At 33.5% G+C, this 16,647-nt stretch overlaps 1 protein-coding gene across 2 annotated transcripts in view; it reads left to right on the plus strand.

Moving 5' to 3' along the window:
- Window positions 1–16,647, plus strand: part of Jupiter (microtubule-associated protein Jupiter) — a 285,307-nt gene that overhangs the window by 230,383 nt on the left and 38,277 nt on the right. Inside the window, exon 1 of one of the 2 annotated variants that reach the window (XM_085956315.1) lies at window positions 5,469–5,915. The exons of the other annotated variant lie outside the window; for it this stretch is intronic. Coding sequence (XP_085812441.1) covers window positions 5,854–5,915 — 62 coding nt within the window. The 5' untranslated portion in view covers window positions 5,469–5,853. Of the gene's footprint in view, window positions 1–5,468; window positions 5,916–16,647 lie in introns of those variants that run through there. 2 annotated transcript variants of the gene reach the window in all.

The raw sequence follows: 16,647 nt of genomic DNA on the forward strand, positions 1-16,647 counted from the left end.
GATGTGTTAAAATTCAACCTTTTTTTTATATAATATAGTTTCTGTTATCTATGATCGCTGTTAGTTTTCGTTAAATAAGACAATTCTTTTGCACCATTTTATAATATGTTATATGCACTTCTAAATTTATATTAAATCAGATCGATATTCTAATCTTCAAATACACATTTTCTTTTACATCTCCCTGCAGTTCTATTGACTGCATCGCGGATTCAATTCGCGTCGACTTATAATATACGAGAAAATGTTAATATAGCCATAACAGTTAACGCGATAAGCTTACTTCTGTGCCTTCACATTTTTCGCTGAATCAACAATAATAATTTTTGCATAGCAATGCACAATAAACTCATTACACAAGCATTTAAAACCGTATGCATAAGAATATATTGTTGTGCTTTTGAATTATTCACGAATATATTCTTTAATAACGATGCTCAATCTAATTTGAATGACAATATTATTTTTCCAGAAGGTGAAAACTGGACGGAAGGGGAGATGAGGTTATTAATATAGCTGAAAAGACTTAATAGTTAACATGAAAGAAAATACATGCCGTGTTCTTCGACACACATACCTAATTTTCCCTGGATGGGACATCAAGCGGTGGAACCGATTGATAGACATCGATCAAAACACTATGATGGCATCCATTTATACAAGACACATCCCATACTCTTCATATCCCGATCAATAATATTTGTATATTCCAGTTGAAAAAAACATGTTTAAATCATCACCTTGTTGACACCTCAATGTTGTTCCACCAAGGATCTGGTAATGTAATTAAAGTCTTCTGTTTATTGATTTATTTTCAATAACATTTATTGACAAACTCTTCTATTACACCTACTACTTAACAAATAGCTAACGATTAATTGTCATAATGACGATTAACATATTCTTAATGTGGATTATTTGTATGGATCTGATTTTAATGTAATGTGTAAAACACGTAGTAGCATGAATTAAACGTATCACCATATTGTATTGGGCAGTGACAATGATCCTATTATTGTTAAATAAAAAAATGTGTAAGTATTTAATTAACGCATACTCACTACCTAATACATTTTTTTACAAGATAAAATAACACTTCACCAATAACTGAAGTGATGGAAATGGGTTTGGGTCGAAATCCCGAAGGCCGAAATCCCGAATGGCCAAAATCCCGAAAGCCAAAATCCCGAAGGCCGAAATCCCGAAAGCCGAAATCCCGAATGGCCAAAATCCCGAATGGCCGGAATCCCAAAGGCCGAAATCCCGAAAAATAAAAAAAAATAGAAACTAATAATTGCGCAATTTTTACAAGAGTGACAAAACCCATTTTTGTGGAAAATGGGTTTTTGTCTCTCTTATAAAATTTGCGCAAATCAAGATAAGTGTTAAGATTGAGCAATTTTTTGCAGGAGAGACCAAAACCCATTTTTTCGTAGAGCAAATTCGGGATTTCAGCATTCGGGATTTCGGCCTTCGGGATTTTGGCTTTCGGGATTTAGGCTTTCGGGATTTCGGCCATTTGGGATTTTGGCCATTCGGGATTTCGTCCGGCACCCGATGGAAATAGGTATCTGGAGAAATTTATAGTAAACCCGTCGCAGGTAGGTAGTACCTACATATTATTATGAATTGACAAATATAAGATTATTTTTTTCGATATCTGCTTCGGTTATTACACAATTTCCTGACCAAACGGTCTCACAGTAAATTATGTCAGAATTGTTAAAAACATCAACATAATAAATTAATTTATTTCTCGTTGATTATGTATCTATTTTAACATAAATTTACAGTTTAAAAAACTGCATTGGCTCTGTTGAAATTTAGATTTTCTTTCAGACAAGAATGCTCGTTTTTTGAAACAATCCTACTAATAATATGTTTGTTTACATGGGCTTTTTATAATGCGAACATTTATTATTAAACTGATGCAATTTCATAACTATCTGCATTACAATATTGATATTATCACAGTACCTATATTGTCTTATTTATTATTTTTTCTTGTGAAGATGCCAAATAAATTTTCTATGATACTATTCTGCTGTCGTAAAATGAATGCACTTAACTCACATTTTTTTTGAAGTTGTTTTTTTTCTATATTTCATTGAAAGAAACATTTAATAATTATTGTATCTTATTCCATCAGTATTTTAATCTATGAATATAAGGAATTATGTTTGAATTTTATAGTCACTTATCTCAGTGCTCCGGAACCTTTTCTCACCCATGGCACACCAAAGGTCTTCCCAGAATTCCGCGGCATACCACACGTAAAACAAGTTATACATCAAAACATGGACCCTCACATCCTGAAGCGGGCCCCCAGGCCAGGATCGTTGGTGGGCTCCCCTACCAATCGTTAAGGTTAAAGACAGTGTGATACTTTAAAGTAGCGTTTTTAAATGGCGCTCGAGGTCAAACTGTGTCAAAAATGTTTAGCGCATATCCCACAATCGCATATTTAAATATATTAGTACCAACGCAGTAAAATAGCCTAGCAGGCGACTTTTTTTACGATTCGAGCGACACCCTTCAAGCACGACTGCTTATCATTTTTAATTATAGCCTGAATTGAAAAAGGTTGCTCATCTAGATAATAATGTCGTATAAAATGGGAGATGAACTGCGATAGCCTTGTCGGAAATCCGAGGATATTCTTTATTAACCGAAATCCAGAAAATAACCAATGGGACATCAGCGAAATTCATTTTTACCGTCCCGTCGTTCCTTAATTCAACAAAATTCCTCTCGAATTTATACGGAAAGAGCTTCTATAGAATTGTTGGCATTGGTTGCAAAAGGGTTTCGAATCCAGTCGTATTGATTGTATGAAAGAAATGATGAAATTTCTTTTGCAGCAAAGTTAATTTGAGCCGGATCCAAAATTCATTGCTTGTTTTCAATGGTGATCTGGTAGGTCCTTTGGGACATTTGTAGAGATCTTTGTCTTAACTCCTGCCAAATTTCGAGTTTATTTGTGAAACCTTTTAATTTATCAGAGCATGTCAATATTGTCAATATATTTTCATTCTGACCTTGCAATGTTTTATTAAGTTCATTCAGGTACTCAAATATATTACCAGCCATGTACGAAAAATTGACAATTGAGTAAGTATTGTATAATATACAAAATTATTTGCGCTTTTTTAACCAATGCACCGCGGCATACCTAGTATCGTCTCGCGGCACACCGGTTGCGGAGCACTTTATCTCGTAAGTAATAGTCTAATGTGACGTTATTATTAATTATTTTAACATGGCAGCATTGAATAATATTCCAACACATGTTTTGATCATAATAACATAGGGGTGTTTTACGTCTACACTATCTCTACCTACACCGTCACCTGGCAATGTAAGGTAGGCACTGAACTCAGAGTAAAACACCATTCAAATAGTTCTTAAGTTATTGAATTTTGTTTTCTACTTTGAAATAAATACATAATATAGAGACCATTGGCGTGGGGTGACTTTCGCTTGTAAAGATGCTGTTGAAACATATAGGTAATCTGCTACACACCACGTTGGATTTTGTAACTACATACTTGCATCTTGCGGATGGTGTATGCCGTATATGGTATTACAGAGTGATTGCTTTGCAATATTTTAAACACTTTTACGTAATATTCTCAATACAAAACATGGACAAAAACAGTGAATGTTTTAAGTAAAATGTAATTTTTAAAAACTTTGAAAGAAGAAGGTATAAATTAAATAAAATTCACCATCAAGTTTCTCAAAAAATACATTATAATATTACAAAGAAAATTATAAAATATTAATGGGGATGCTCTGCATCTACAGCATCCATGGACGGCACGCCACTGGTCGGTACATAACATGAAATATTAAAAAAGTACTTAGTCATTTTAATACGTTTATCCGTTTCAAATATTGCGCAATTTAGTTTTGACGAATACAACATGGTAAGTTTTTATCAATTTCATTGAGTCAGTTCTGGAAAATAGCTATTATAATAAGGATTTGTGGCCTAGGTTACAGCATCATAGTACTAGTATATTATAAGTAAATCCTTATAATAAGAGGATGTTCAGTCGGAGCCTTATCGGAAGTCTGTTCCGGTCATGTCGGAGGTATCGCAGCAGTCAGCTCAGTGGCGGCAGGTGAGAAGAAAAGGGGCTGGAAGGTTCGCCGTGATTTTATCCTTCCGTCAATACATTAGGAGAGGCGTGTGCCGGCAATATACTGATAGTTGCCCTACCTGTCGATATTTCTATCATATTATTTCCTTTGTGTGGAATGAACAAAATAAATATAGGTATCTGAGTTCGCCTCGTCCTACCCACGACTGCGGTTTCCTTGTTTACTATTTCGTTATCTGATTAGAAAATGATAGCCACAATGGGCAGTATAATTTGGATTTACTGTTTAATAATTAAATAGGTACCCACACATATTATATAATAATATGTAGATATTTTTTTCGTGTTTAACATAATTATAAGAAGGTATGTACATACATATTTTAGAACAGCCCCGGAAACATACATATTTTAAAAAAATGTACTCCCGGCGATGACATTTATTGATTTACCGGCAAAATTGTAACTATTATTTCAAATTCCGTTAATAATAGATACAAGATGGTAATATAAATTATATTAAATTTCATAATATTTTAAAGACTACAAAAATAAACGATTTGTTTTCGGTGAGTAATTCAATTCACAGAAAGAGACAGGATCCGTTACTATTGGCGACCATCTTTTGTAATATTTAATCAAGGATTCTTGACGGCGTCGGGATCTGTCAAATATCAGTTTCAACTTAGATACTTGCACTTGCCAACACTTGTTTTCAAATAAGTTATATGTTCAATAAACAACGTTGCAGTCTGTCTTGTAATATTGTAGATAATAAACTATTTCTTTTATTCGACGAATAATTCACAAGATTTGAGAATGTATCTATAATATATTGAACATACATAATTTGAAAACATCTCATGCGTATTACACACTAGAAAAAAAACCTTTTTTAGACAAAAAATACGACACCCGACGGGACTTGAACCTGTAACCGCTTGGATTCGCGCAAGCGTACTTTCCCAATTGATAGATTCAATTGTATTCCCAATATTTAATATAAAAAGTGATGTCTCTTGAAATGCTCACCACATCCAACCTCACTTAGGGGTCTACTTGAGTACGAAACGAGAATGCTGTCGGCCACTAAAGTCACAATTACCGAATTAATGATGCGTTACTGGAGAAAATTTATAAGAAAATTCATGCCGCGAGCATGTTAATTTTCATCGGACATTATTTTGTATACGGATACATGAATACGCACACTTGAAAACCTGTCGCCATCCGTAGCGTTAGTAGCATGGTAGGTGAATCCGAGGGGCAAGGAGGGGGAGGCGCGTCACGCTCCAGGCCTCCCCGGGGGAGACCTCCTAACCCCACTTCCCCGCTCTCTGCCAGCGGGCGCCGTACATAGGCACTGCGCCGCCGGCTCTCTCGTCAGTCAGCTGTTGGCAGCTTTATCCCCAAGTCGTCTGTAGACCATTGAAAACACAACAACAAAAACCTCCCCATCTCAGTGACATTATAATAAAGTCATAAAAAATCGTAAGAGTTTTTGTCTGAAGAAAATTCGAATCGATCGTATCGCTAGACAACGCCCGTCGTCTGCAAAGAAAATAAACCGTGAAAAAATAACTTTTGTAAAATTTATCTCGATAAATTTTTCTTTGAGATTTTTCTTTCAGCATCTCCTAAAAGAAATCAGTTTTCGGTGATTGTTTACTGATCGCACAGGCGTTCGTGTTGGACTTTTGTTATTTTTTTGTTGTTTTTTTGTGTTCCCGTATTGATCTGTGTGGAAATGGCGACCTACGCCGCCTTCAAGCACGTCGAACTTCACAAAGTGGGCTACGGCAAAAACAGGTACGTGTCCCAATTAACAAATGCCTGTCGACGTGTGTAGGGGAATCCGCCCCAATTAAAAGCGCCGCGACGTCCTGGCAATGGACGTCGCCCCGCGCGCCGAACGCGGCGGGTGAAAATCTGACGCGACATAATTTTCGACACGTGGGTGGTTTACCTACGGAGCTTTGAACCCTGGAAATTCACTTAGTATTACTTATTGACAATATTGTGGCAATAGATTTGTATAACTAGAGTATTATTTTCACAAAAGCATCATGCTTTGTTATATTTGAGTTAGATATAATAGATTCGTTGGAATATGTGTATATAAATATGGAAATATATTTTTTCAGTTGATGTATAAAATAAATACATTGAACTGTGTATAAATACTTGATAATATTTATATTCGGTTTTTCGACTAATGCATTGTAAATAATTGTAGAATCCATATATTTTGGGTCCATTTATGTCAAATTATGACAGAGTACTACTATAATTTTTTTGTAACCAGAAAATAGATTTTCCAATTTTCCTTTGTTCTGCTTTTGTAATTTCAAACACCTTTTATGAATATATAATTCAAGTATATACATATATCTTGTATTTGTTCTGTTAGTTATTTATTTAATTGTCGATTAAAAAATGCATTGTACCTGATATTTTATTTGGCAATTTGTAATTACATAATGTGGTTTTATATATGAGTAGAATTGGTCATTATTAGATTAATTAAGGTATATTATCATATACGTATCACTAAGTCTATATTTATTTATGATACATATTGAGTTCAAGACCAATTTAGTTTTGTAAGCATTCGATTTGCAAAGGTTTCCTAGCTAAACAGGATTAAAATCAAACATACGTGTCGTGGAATTAGCGAATAAAGCATGCATTTTTCTTCTTATTTCATTTAAGTAAACATAGCTATTTTTCTAACTATTCATTCCGTTGCGTTGTCTATCGTTTTAATGAAAAATGAATATTGCTACCTACCATTTGTGTATTGAGTAATGTAACTACAATTTAACTTTACGAAAGTCAGTGAATTCTACTTATTTAAATATCATAACGTGTCAGTTTTATGTTTAAAAAGTATTAAAAGTTTAGTTTCTGTTTTATCGATCATAATATTTCATGCCAAGCCTTTGTACTCATATTTGAAACGGAGTTTTTCGTTCTTGGTCGACAATTTTAATATATTTTATGCACTTTAGTTTTATCTAAATCAATATGTATAATTCTGTGCTCGAATTTGGAACTAAGCTTATCACAATATAAAAAATAAAGACGTCGATAAGTTAGCTACCTATATATTTGTTTTATATTTTTTCCACAATTAATTTACAATTTTCTGTAATCATTGAGACCTGACGCACATTTTTTAATTGGTTATTGCAATAAGAAGCTTCAATACCAATTGAAAATGGCTGCCAGGATGAAACTGGTAGGATTGTGTTAATATTATAAATGGATTCTGGAAAAAACAAAAAAAATATAACTTACATACCTATCAGATTGTTTTTTTATATACCTACTTACTTCAAAAACATCATTTTGTAATGGCATAATAACGCCGTCACTCATCGGACAACTTATATCTGCTGATTGGTATATATAATTTATTTTCTGAAAAGGTATGTTAATTCCTACTTTAAAATTAAAATATAACTGACACAGGGACATGTCATGTAGAATGACTTCAGATTGATTGCATTCAATTTATAAGCCCAAATCAATTTATGCATTTTGACTATACGGGCACAAAGAAAGCTTTTTGTTATTCTATCTATAAGTAGGTGAATGTTATTATTCATAATTCGATCTAGGCTGCTTGATAGCGCACTCCATTATAATAACAATGTTACAACAGAGATTTAGATAGTGTGCTTCCAAATATAATTCTCCGCTTCTATACATTTTGGATTTAGGCATCAATCATTGCGCTTCTTGTGGCGTTCAAAATGCTCTTCTGCGATGTTGTTATTATTGAAGCTGCTCCAATAGAGAAACTATTTTCCGATTGCATTTGATTGAGTAATGTATCTAGTTAAATATATGCACCCAGACATTAATCTCACCGTTTCTTTCCATATCATACGGTCCGCTGTCGTATTATCTGCGGATTGGATTGGAAATATCTACACCATTTTATCATATGATTTATTTATAATCTCAACCCTTTTCGTAGGGCGGAAGCCCTAGACCTATTTGTAAAATCTGGCGGATCCTCTACCGAAAATTACAAAATACGCTCGTATGCCACCTTTAACAATTGAAGGGTTGAAAATCTATAGGTCTAAGTGCCAAAAATGTAAAGCTGAGATATATCAAAAAAAATAATGAAACCACCATACATATATGAAAACTTTTTATTTTTACAAAGTTACAGAAGACCATCAGTAGTAGGTATGATAAGTTTACATGATTCTAAAGATAAAATAAACAAAGGAAGAATAAAATATTTAAACATGGACAATATTCAAACGTTCTTCGTAGAGGGCTATGTAGGGGCGCATAGACCGCCCATATTGCAATATATTTGTGTGGCAAAATTGGTAGAGTTAGGAACTTAGACCCTTCAGAATATCATTAGGCTTGGCATATAGATTGTATTGAAGTAAAAAACTTGTTATAGAATTTTTTGGCACTAAGTCCCTATAGACTTTCACCCCTTCAATTATTAATATCATAATCAAAATTAGTATGTAAATGAATTGTCACCAATACGGAATATATAAAATATTTGTATGTTCATACTTTGAAACTTATCAGAAACATAGGAACCTATTACATTTTTTGGAAAAATATTTTTACTTAATGTGAACCCACAGTGCTTGTATAAAGTGTGTAATATTTTTCTGAAAATTGTGATGGGTGAAGGTATCAGTGGTGAAGGGTTAAGGTAAGCTGTAGGGATTCGACATAAATCGAGCACACTACACTTTGTCAGTGTAAAATTCAATCAAAATCTGGCTAGACCAAACCATATTACATAATAGAGGTTGGCTGTGGAGATCTGACAAAAATTATACACACTTTTCCAGTCATACTTCTTTGTTTCATTGAACTAAGAATACAAATTACAAATGGTTTTTAAAATTTGATTACCTAAACCTTGTCTAAATCAAAACATAATAGATAAAAATATTTTTCTATCTATAAAATATCTGAAGTTATGTATGATTTAATGACGTTTATGTACTTTTATATTTTATAGATAGCATAATATTTTTATCTAATATCTATTATGATTTGTTTAATTTGTTTAATTGGTTTGATTGGTTTAATTGAATATAAAAAAAACTCATCAACACCATCTGCAATTTGTATTATTTATTTTGATAAATGAATACAAATAAGTATGACTGATAAAGTTTAGTGTTTCCTATTTATGTCGAATTTCTACAGCCTACCTCCACCCTTCCCCACTGGTAGGAAGTATAATATGTTCCTGGGGAAATTTAATTAGTATGTACGTTTCCGGGGTTCTTAAAATAATGCTACATTATTAAATGTTGTGTTTATTTTTAAAGCAATGAGAAAAGTGTATTATTCCAATTCTTAGGGTTTGATTTGGTAGGTATCTATTTGTGGATTCAAGCGTTCTAGAAATTCATATGACCGATATCAACATACAATTCATTTAAGCTTTATGTTAAACACACCATACCGTGACGCGAATAGGTATTGATCTATTCCTCTGAACGATGTTAATAAATTACCTCTATTTACTCCTATTTTCGTCTTTTATACGAGGCGCACATTCTGTAGCTGTTAGTTCATACACAGGCTGAGAACATTGTTCAAATGCTTCGGGGTGTTCACATCTTGTCGTGGAACCGTCGAAGTCCCCTAAACTGTCGCGGGGGTGAGAATTCCTTTGCTATTTTGGTATTATGTCATTCATTATGTCTAAATAACTAGAGCGCATTATTGAAAACCTTGCGTTAACATTTTTGTGTAAGTAAATTAATCATTCGTGACGTTAGTGATTTTTTTAAAATTTCACTTAAGCACTCGAACATCTTTGCTTAGAGAGAAACTTTTAAAGCTTACAACGAAATCTCATTACGGAAACATACTCAGAAACCGACAGAGAAATTATTTAGTTTTCTCAAAAGCTTCAGAATCCAGTTACGACGGTAAAATAAATTGAAATGCCAGCAAACTTCTTCCCAAATAAACTCTGTAATAAATTCGTAATACCTTTTCCTATTTTAGTGTCCGATTTCTGTAATATTCTATTTTCAAGCTGTTTAAATTATATACGTGCATATATTTGTAGATGGAATTTTAATGGTATGGGTTCATAGCGTTCCGTGATATTTGTGTTAAATTTCGTGCTGAGTACTGTCACCAATGCGTTGGCAACGTTGGCGTGGGAATTGAAGAATGACCTTTGAATTTTATCACACACAAAAAGTCCTCTTATAAAAAAAAATATAATATTTTCCAACTCCCTTTTCTGTCAGATAGAAATATAGCTATCTAGGGACAAATGCATAGTTATATTGTCTAAGTGGCCTTAGGCAACGCTTAGCCTTAACCTTACGCCGCTGAAATCAGTGTCTTGGTGGAAGTGAGAAAATGAATTCTTGTTATTATTCGTATTAAAATGTATTTTGCATATTCCAGACCAAACATACGTATTGTCAGGTGAGAATGTAAAAAAAATGTGCGGTCATATTTAGCCTACGCATGTCGTGGGTCCCAGGTTCGAATCCCGGTCTCTCTAACTAACTCAAATACCGTTTTTCAATGTGGGTATGTTTGTTGTCAGAATATGGAACTAATAAGTTGAGCCAACAACTTTTTCTCGTAAAAAAACAAAACTGTTCTTATAATTATTATATCCTAGGATCGAAAATAGTGATGCAATGTAATATTTAAGATTTTTTTACCATTTAATCGGAAGTAGCGACGCATAGTCTTGCAGGACGTTGTTTTGAAAACTCATAAAGCTCTTTACATTGTTTTTGTTTCTTCTGTAATTGGTTAATGTCATACTATTGAATTAGCGAACGGCACAACGTGTGATAATTACTTGCAATTCGACCAATCGTTTTACGAAAACGTGTAAGAGAGTCAAGCCTATCGATTTACCTTTATAGAAGTTAGAATCTTACATTTCTCCAGGTATGTAGATCACGGATTGCGGATCCAAAGCGGGACCGTAGAGTAAATAATTATCTGCGACAAGGAAACAGTCGGAGCAATTTTCTCGTCACTCATCATTATAAAGCCGCGTCGTTATGTTGTTTTCGCATGCCGACCGCATTTGGTCGCTTCAAAAGGAAGCAAAAGCTATCTGATACTCAGAAGTGGATATCTACTACTGGGAAGTGCTTTTAAAGGAATGCACTTGTAGGGAATACATCAATCAGTTTATCAGTGGATTCCACAAATTTTGCACCTACTTACTTTTTCATAATATCCTCTGTTATAGGTCATTCATTATCGACATTGGTGCATACCAATTTGTGCACTCAGTAATCGATGCAGTTCTATAATAGTTATAAGTACTTATTACACAAATTACTGAAGTGTTAGTAATCCATAAAAAACGTATTTCGCCTGTATTTACGTTAAAAGTGTTTTAAAATGTTATATGTATGCTGTAGTTACAGTATAATTTTATTTATGAGTATATTGGTCCAATGCAAATCATCTATTTTACATCATATCTTCCCCAGACAGAATATGGAGACCACAGTTTATAGCTATTGGAATGCATACAACTGCAAAAAATGAAACGTTTAATTTTATATAATATATATTCTATGCCTAGCTACTTTAAAATAAAAATGCATACAACTGCAAAAAATGAAACATTTAATTTTATATAATATATATTCTATGCTCTAGCTAGTTTAAAATAAAAATATAATCGGTAAAATATGAAATTAACCTGCCCATTATAATTCAGTTGTCCAAATATAACACATCAAAATAAAATAGATTTTTGAGGATATGTACCTACGTGCGAAATAAATTAATAGATCATTTTTAATAATATATCCCTAGTGAAATACCTAATTACATATTATTTGCTATTATTATATTATGTACAATATAAATTATCATAAGTTTTTGATTGATAATTAATATGTACATCTGGACGATAGTAACCTTTTTATAGACAACGATAAACTAATATGTTTATTTAATTTAATAATAGATTTCATATTTTCATCATCAATCCGCAAGTTAAATAAACCGATGGTCCGGTGGTCAATCACAAAAATATGTAGCCTATCTTAAAAAGTGATTGTTTTCGATATTATGTGCACACGATCATTCTTACGGTATTATCATCATTCAATGCGTCTACTGCTTCAAAATTTAGCTTTGTATATTTGGAACGATAATCCAGCGTATCGGACTTATTCTCTCCTACAGACTTATTTTATAAATTGGAACATTATCACGCGTCATTTATTTTAAGAAATACCAGCGCGTATGAATGTATAGCTCCTTAAGTTATGGGCAGGAATATAAAGTAGACAGTCTCACTACTTCGCTATAGTGTATCTTTACAACGTAGGCACATGTATTACTTTTTACGTAGCATTTTCATCGGTCGATATTTTCTTGGACGAGCTTTTATTTTAAGTAGGCAACGTCTAGGCCTGTAAGATTTTTTCATTTTAATGTGTTCTTATTATTGTTCTTATATATGTATTTGAGTGCCTAGTGATGAGAAATGGAAGTAATAACGCAATTAATACTATCATAACATAAATTAACTTCATACCGCAAGCTTACAGTTAATTTATTACTGGTGTATATATATTATTATGTATACTTTAATATCGAATAATAAATAAGCTGTTTGCCTACTTCTAGGATTACATTTATTTTTCAGTGTAACAAAACATTGAATTAATTAACTACCATTTCTTGCGATGTCACTGGGTATGAGAGACATGAATCAAACTGGAAATATATAAATGGTATAAATAGTGTTGTAAGTAAAGTTGTAAGTAGGCATCCAGTTTCTTCCTGAAACCGATAACCGGATAGATTACGAGCCAATAGGTTAATCGCTACTTACTCCAACAGATGGACTCTTCATTCCATGCCGGTTTCATTTAACAGATTCTCAGAGATATTGGTACTATTTCATTTTAATAGAAATTCTTAGTATCTACATCCATGAATATTCACACTGAATTAAGCATTCAGTTAATTGTATTAATAATAATTGGTGATCCACGAAATATCGTGAACGAGGATATTCTGTATTTTATGGGTAATACACAATGACCATTATTAATGGACAACGCACTCAATACAGTAGCTAGCAAGTAAATTCGCGCATAGCGACATTCGCACATGTATAGGTAGACGTCACGCAATTTCCATTATGCGATATCACGCATCGGGAATTTATAGCAATATCACCTTTATTGTAATGGCGTTAGAACAGTGTTTCTAGTGTCAATGTTCATTTTAGCGAACCCGTTCGAACCGAACCATTCGGCAGACCCGACAAAAAGCATCGGGAATTTATAGCAATATCACCTTTATTTTAATTGCGTTAGAACAGATTATGCCATTCGACAGACCCGACAAACAAGTGAGTCATTTTTTTCCAGGTGCTTCGTCCATATTAATGTCATTGGTAATACAGTATTGAGTGTATGTATCTATAGACAGATCGGGGCAATGGATTGCGAGCTACGATGGTAGTGCTAGTTATTGATTATTTTAGAATGCAATGGAGTGACCTGTTCTTGGTAAATGAAGATTTTCGATTGTAGGTGTATTTCGTTCAAATCGATTAATGTATTACCGTGTATTGAAATAAATCATCTTTTTCTACAAATAGTTTATTTAGTTCAGTTTACTTTTATACTGTAATCGAAGTATGAGCAATAACTAGGACTTCAATCGAAATTTACCGTGTCGTGTCATGCCCTACTATTAGTGACCACTATGTAGGTATATTTCAAGATACTGAACATTTTGTATAATATTGTCGGTGTTCTATCAGTAAAAAAATATTATGTAGTATGTAGCTTATGTCTCTTATTACAAATCGTGTCGTGATACCTCTAAACATTTTAAATAATTCTACCACCATTAAAGTAGGTACTTGTGTGAGAAAGTGAAACCACCCATATATTTTTTTTATCTATCCTTCACACCGTATATACATCGTGTGAGGAAGAAGCTGTCGCCACAGATATTTATATATTTGCAATGCATTGCTAAAGAAATACACATTTCAATAATGATTTCAATCTCCGCTAACCGGAAGCAAATGAAATGCAATGATCCATAAGTGCAGCGGCATTATGCAACCGCGCGTTGCATTGTTGCGTGCGACGCTGCATTGTTGCGTGCGACGCTGCCTCGTTGCCTCACAAACGGTAGCGACCGTTTTATCTAAGGATTCACATCTTACGAACACTGGGCCTGTCGTCTCACCAACATTATAGTTCCTGTATGTATTTTGTGGTATAATCCTATTTATTCTATACGAGACTTCATTTATTTTTTCGTTGGGAGGGCTGTTCAATTTTTGAACCGTTTGCCGAAACAGAATAATTGAATTGCAATATGATTAACCATGGTGCTTGTATACCAATGTCTCTTTAATGGTATTAACTGGCAATTGTTGGTAGGAAGATATTGTATTAAGTAAAACAAAACACAGTGTAATCCTAGAAATAAATTACTGACTTAATAAAATCAACACTAGGTAGGTGTAGGTATCGGTTTCATTCGCTTCAATGAGACTTCTTTGTTGACAATTATTATCGAAGCTGACAAAATTGGCTCTGTTGATTATTAAATTGTATTTTATTTATTGCGTTAATTTTATTGTGGCCTGTGTTTGCACGATTTTCTTTGCATTAATTTGGTAATTTTTACATGAGCGTACAAACTTTTAGTTAACATTACTTTATGTATTTAAATTAATTATATGAATTATTATTACGTGCAACTAATCCCGTTCGTTATCTTCTTATGATACGGACACTTTAGATTTGTTCAGGCAATCCGTACTGTAATACAAATGTAGCGGAATTTCAGCTGTAGGTACTGTGGGTACTGCCTTTATACCGTGGAATGTAATGCCGGGTCCACACTGGCAACATGTCGCGCGACAACATCGTTAAATTTTACGATAATTATCATACTTATCGTAAAATTTAACGAGGTTGTCGCGCGACATGTTGCCAGTGTGGACCCGGCATAAGAGCCGCTCTGTTCCCGTCTGTTTAATAGGAAATGACTCACCGCATTATTTTTACCCCTCGCTATTATATCGAGTTGTCCGCTTCTCGGGGTTAGTATTTAGTTTTTTAAAATATGATAGCGAATTGCGCATATCCTACTGCCACACAACTGTATCGCATTCTACGGTGAAATTTCTGTACTAATGGGTACTTTACTCTTTACATGGTCATTTTATTTAAGTTACGTATTACGCGTTTTGCTATGTATTATATTAATTGGTTTCAGCTATCAAAATTATATTCATATATTTCCTAAAAGCCAGTGTGTCGTATGTCCAAAAAGAAACTTCCGGGAAAACGCAATTTAAGATTTTTCAACCGCTCCATGTCTACGGACTTTCGGCTTTTTGGTATTACGAATATCGGTTACATGTTAATTGTACGTATTACATTTTGCATCACAATTCACCTTGAGCTGTCGTATTAATTCAATATCGAGAACATTAATTAGGTATCAAATTCTGATAATAACGCTGTAATTATTATCAAATATTTCATAGGTACGACTTGATAATTACGAGCACCTAATTGCTCACCCACTTTTGAAACATTCATATTTTTTTATAAATATACGTTTGTATTTCTAATTTACTTACCTACCTATCTGTCTTTCCGCTGTACTTCGGTGGTTTTTATTACGTATGATACAGCAGCCCACGGTGAACTGCCATTCTGCCTAATACAAAGAACGCATAATTTTCCGGACACGATGAATTTCAGGCTTGGTGTATGAATTGGATCAAATAATGATGAATTAGCTCTTAAAAATATGATCTTTCGGTAAAACAATCTGTAGGTACTTCTCTGACGTACATATACCTATATATATAATAGGCTGTCGTACTAAGATCTAAGAGCGAGTATAGGTTGGTATCAAAGACGTTAAAGAAAGTATCTTCCAAGCCGCTTGATATAATGCTTATGGAGTCAGGTGCAGTATCGTATAATTACCGAACATAGATGATTTGGGGGGATGGACGAATGGACCCGATAATAATATGTGTTGATATATATCACAATATGTTACAATCCTCCCAAATTACGAGTCAATTGAAAACTCCAATACAAAGTTTCCCCGAATATAATTCACGATATAACGTTCAGTGAACATTTCAGTAGTTAAATGAAGTTTTCCTATTATTAAGGCTTACATCCCTAACAAACCCTTTCCAAATTGTTATTGTTCAAGTGCAAAGCTTTATAAAATTCGTATTGAACATACTCTTTACATAGTTTCTGAAAGTCATACTATTTATATTATAGTAGATATTATCTTTTCGGTAGTAACTAGGGAGTAGGGACAAATTTGTAACGAGCAATCACATAATTTATTAACATGTAGGAACTATGTTTATTATTACCCTACAACGGTCATATTTATTTTTCCAATTCTAAATTTTGATTCTGGATTAATACTAAGCTGTTTTAAATTCGTTGACATCCCATGTCTCCCTTGTGACAAAGTCGTTCACTCGATAGTTTAAGATCTGAATTAA

This window comes from Rhyacophila brunnea, unplaced genomic scaffold, assembly GCF_057557595.1.
Source record: "Rhyacophila brunnea isolate RB1 unplaced genomic scaffold, BYU_Rbru_1.0 scaffold_6, whole genome shotgun sequence".
Taxonomy (NCBI): Eukaryota; Metazoa; Arthropoda; class Insecta; order Trichoptera; family Rhyacophilidae; genus Rhyacophila; species Rhyacophila brunnea.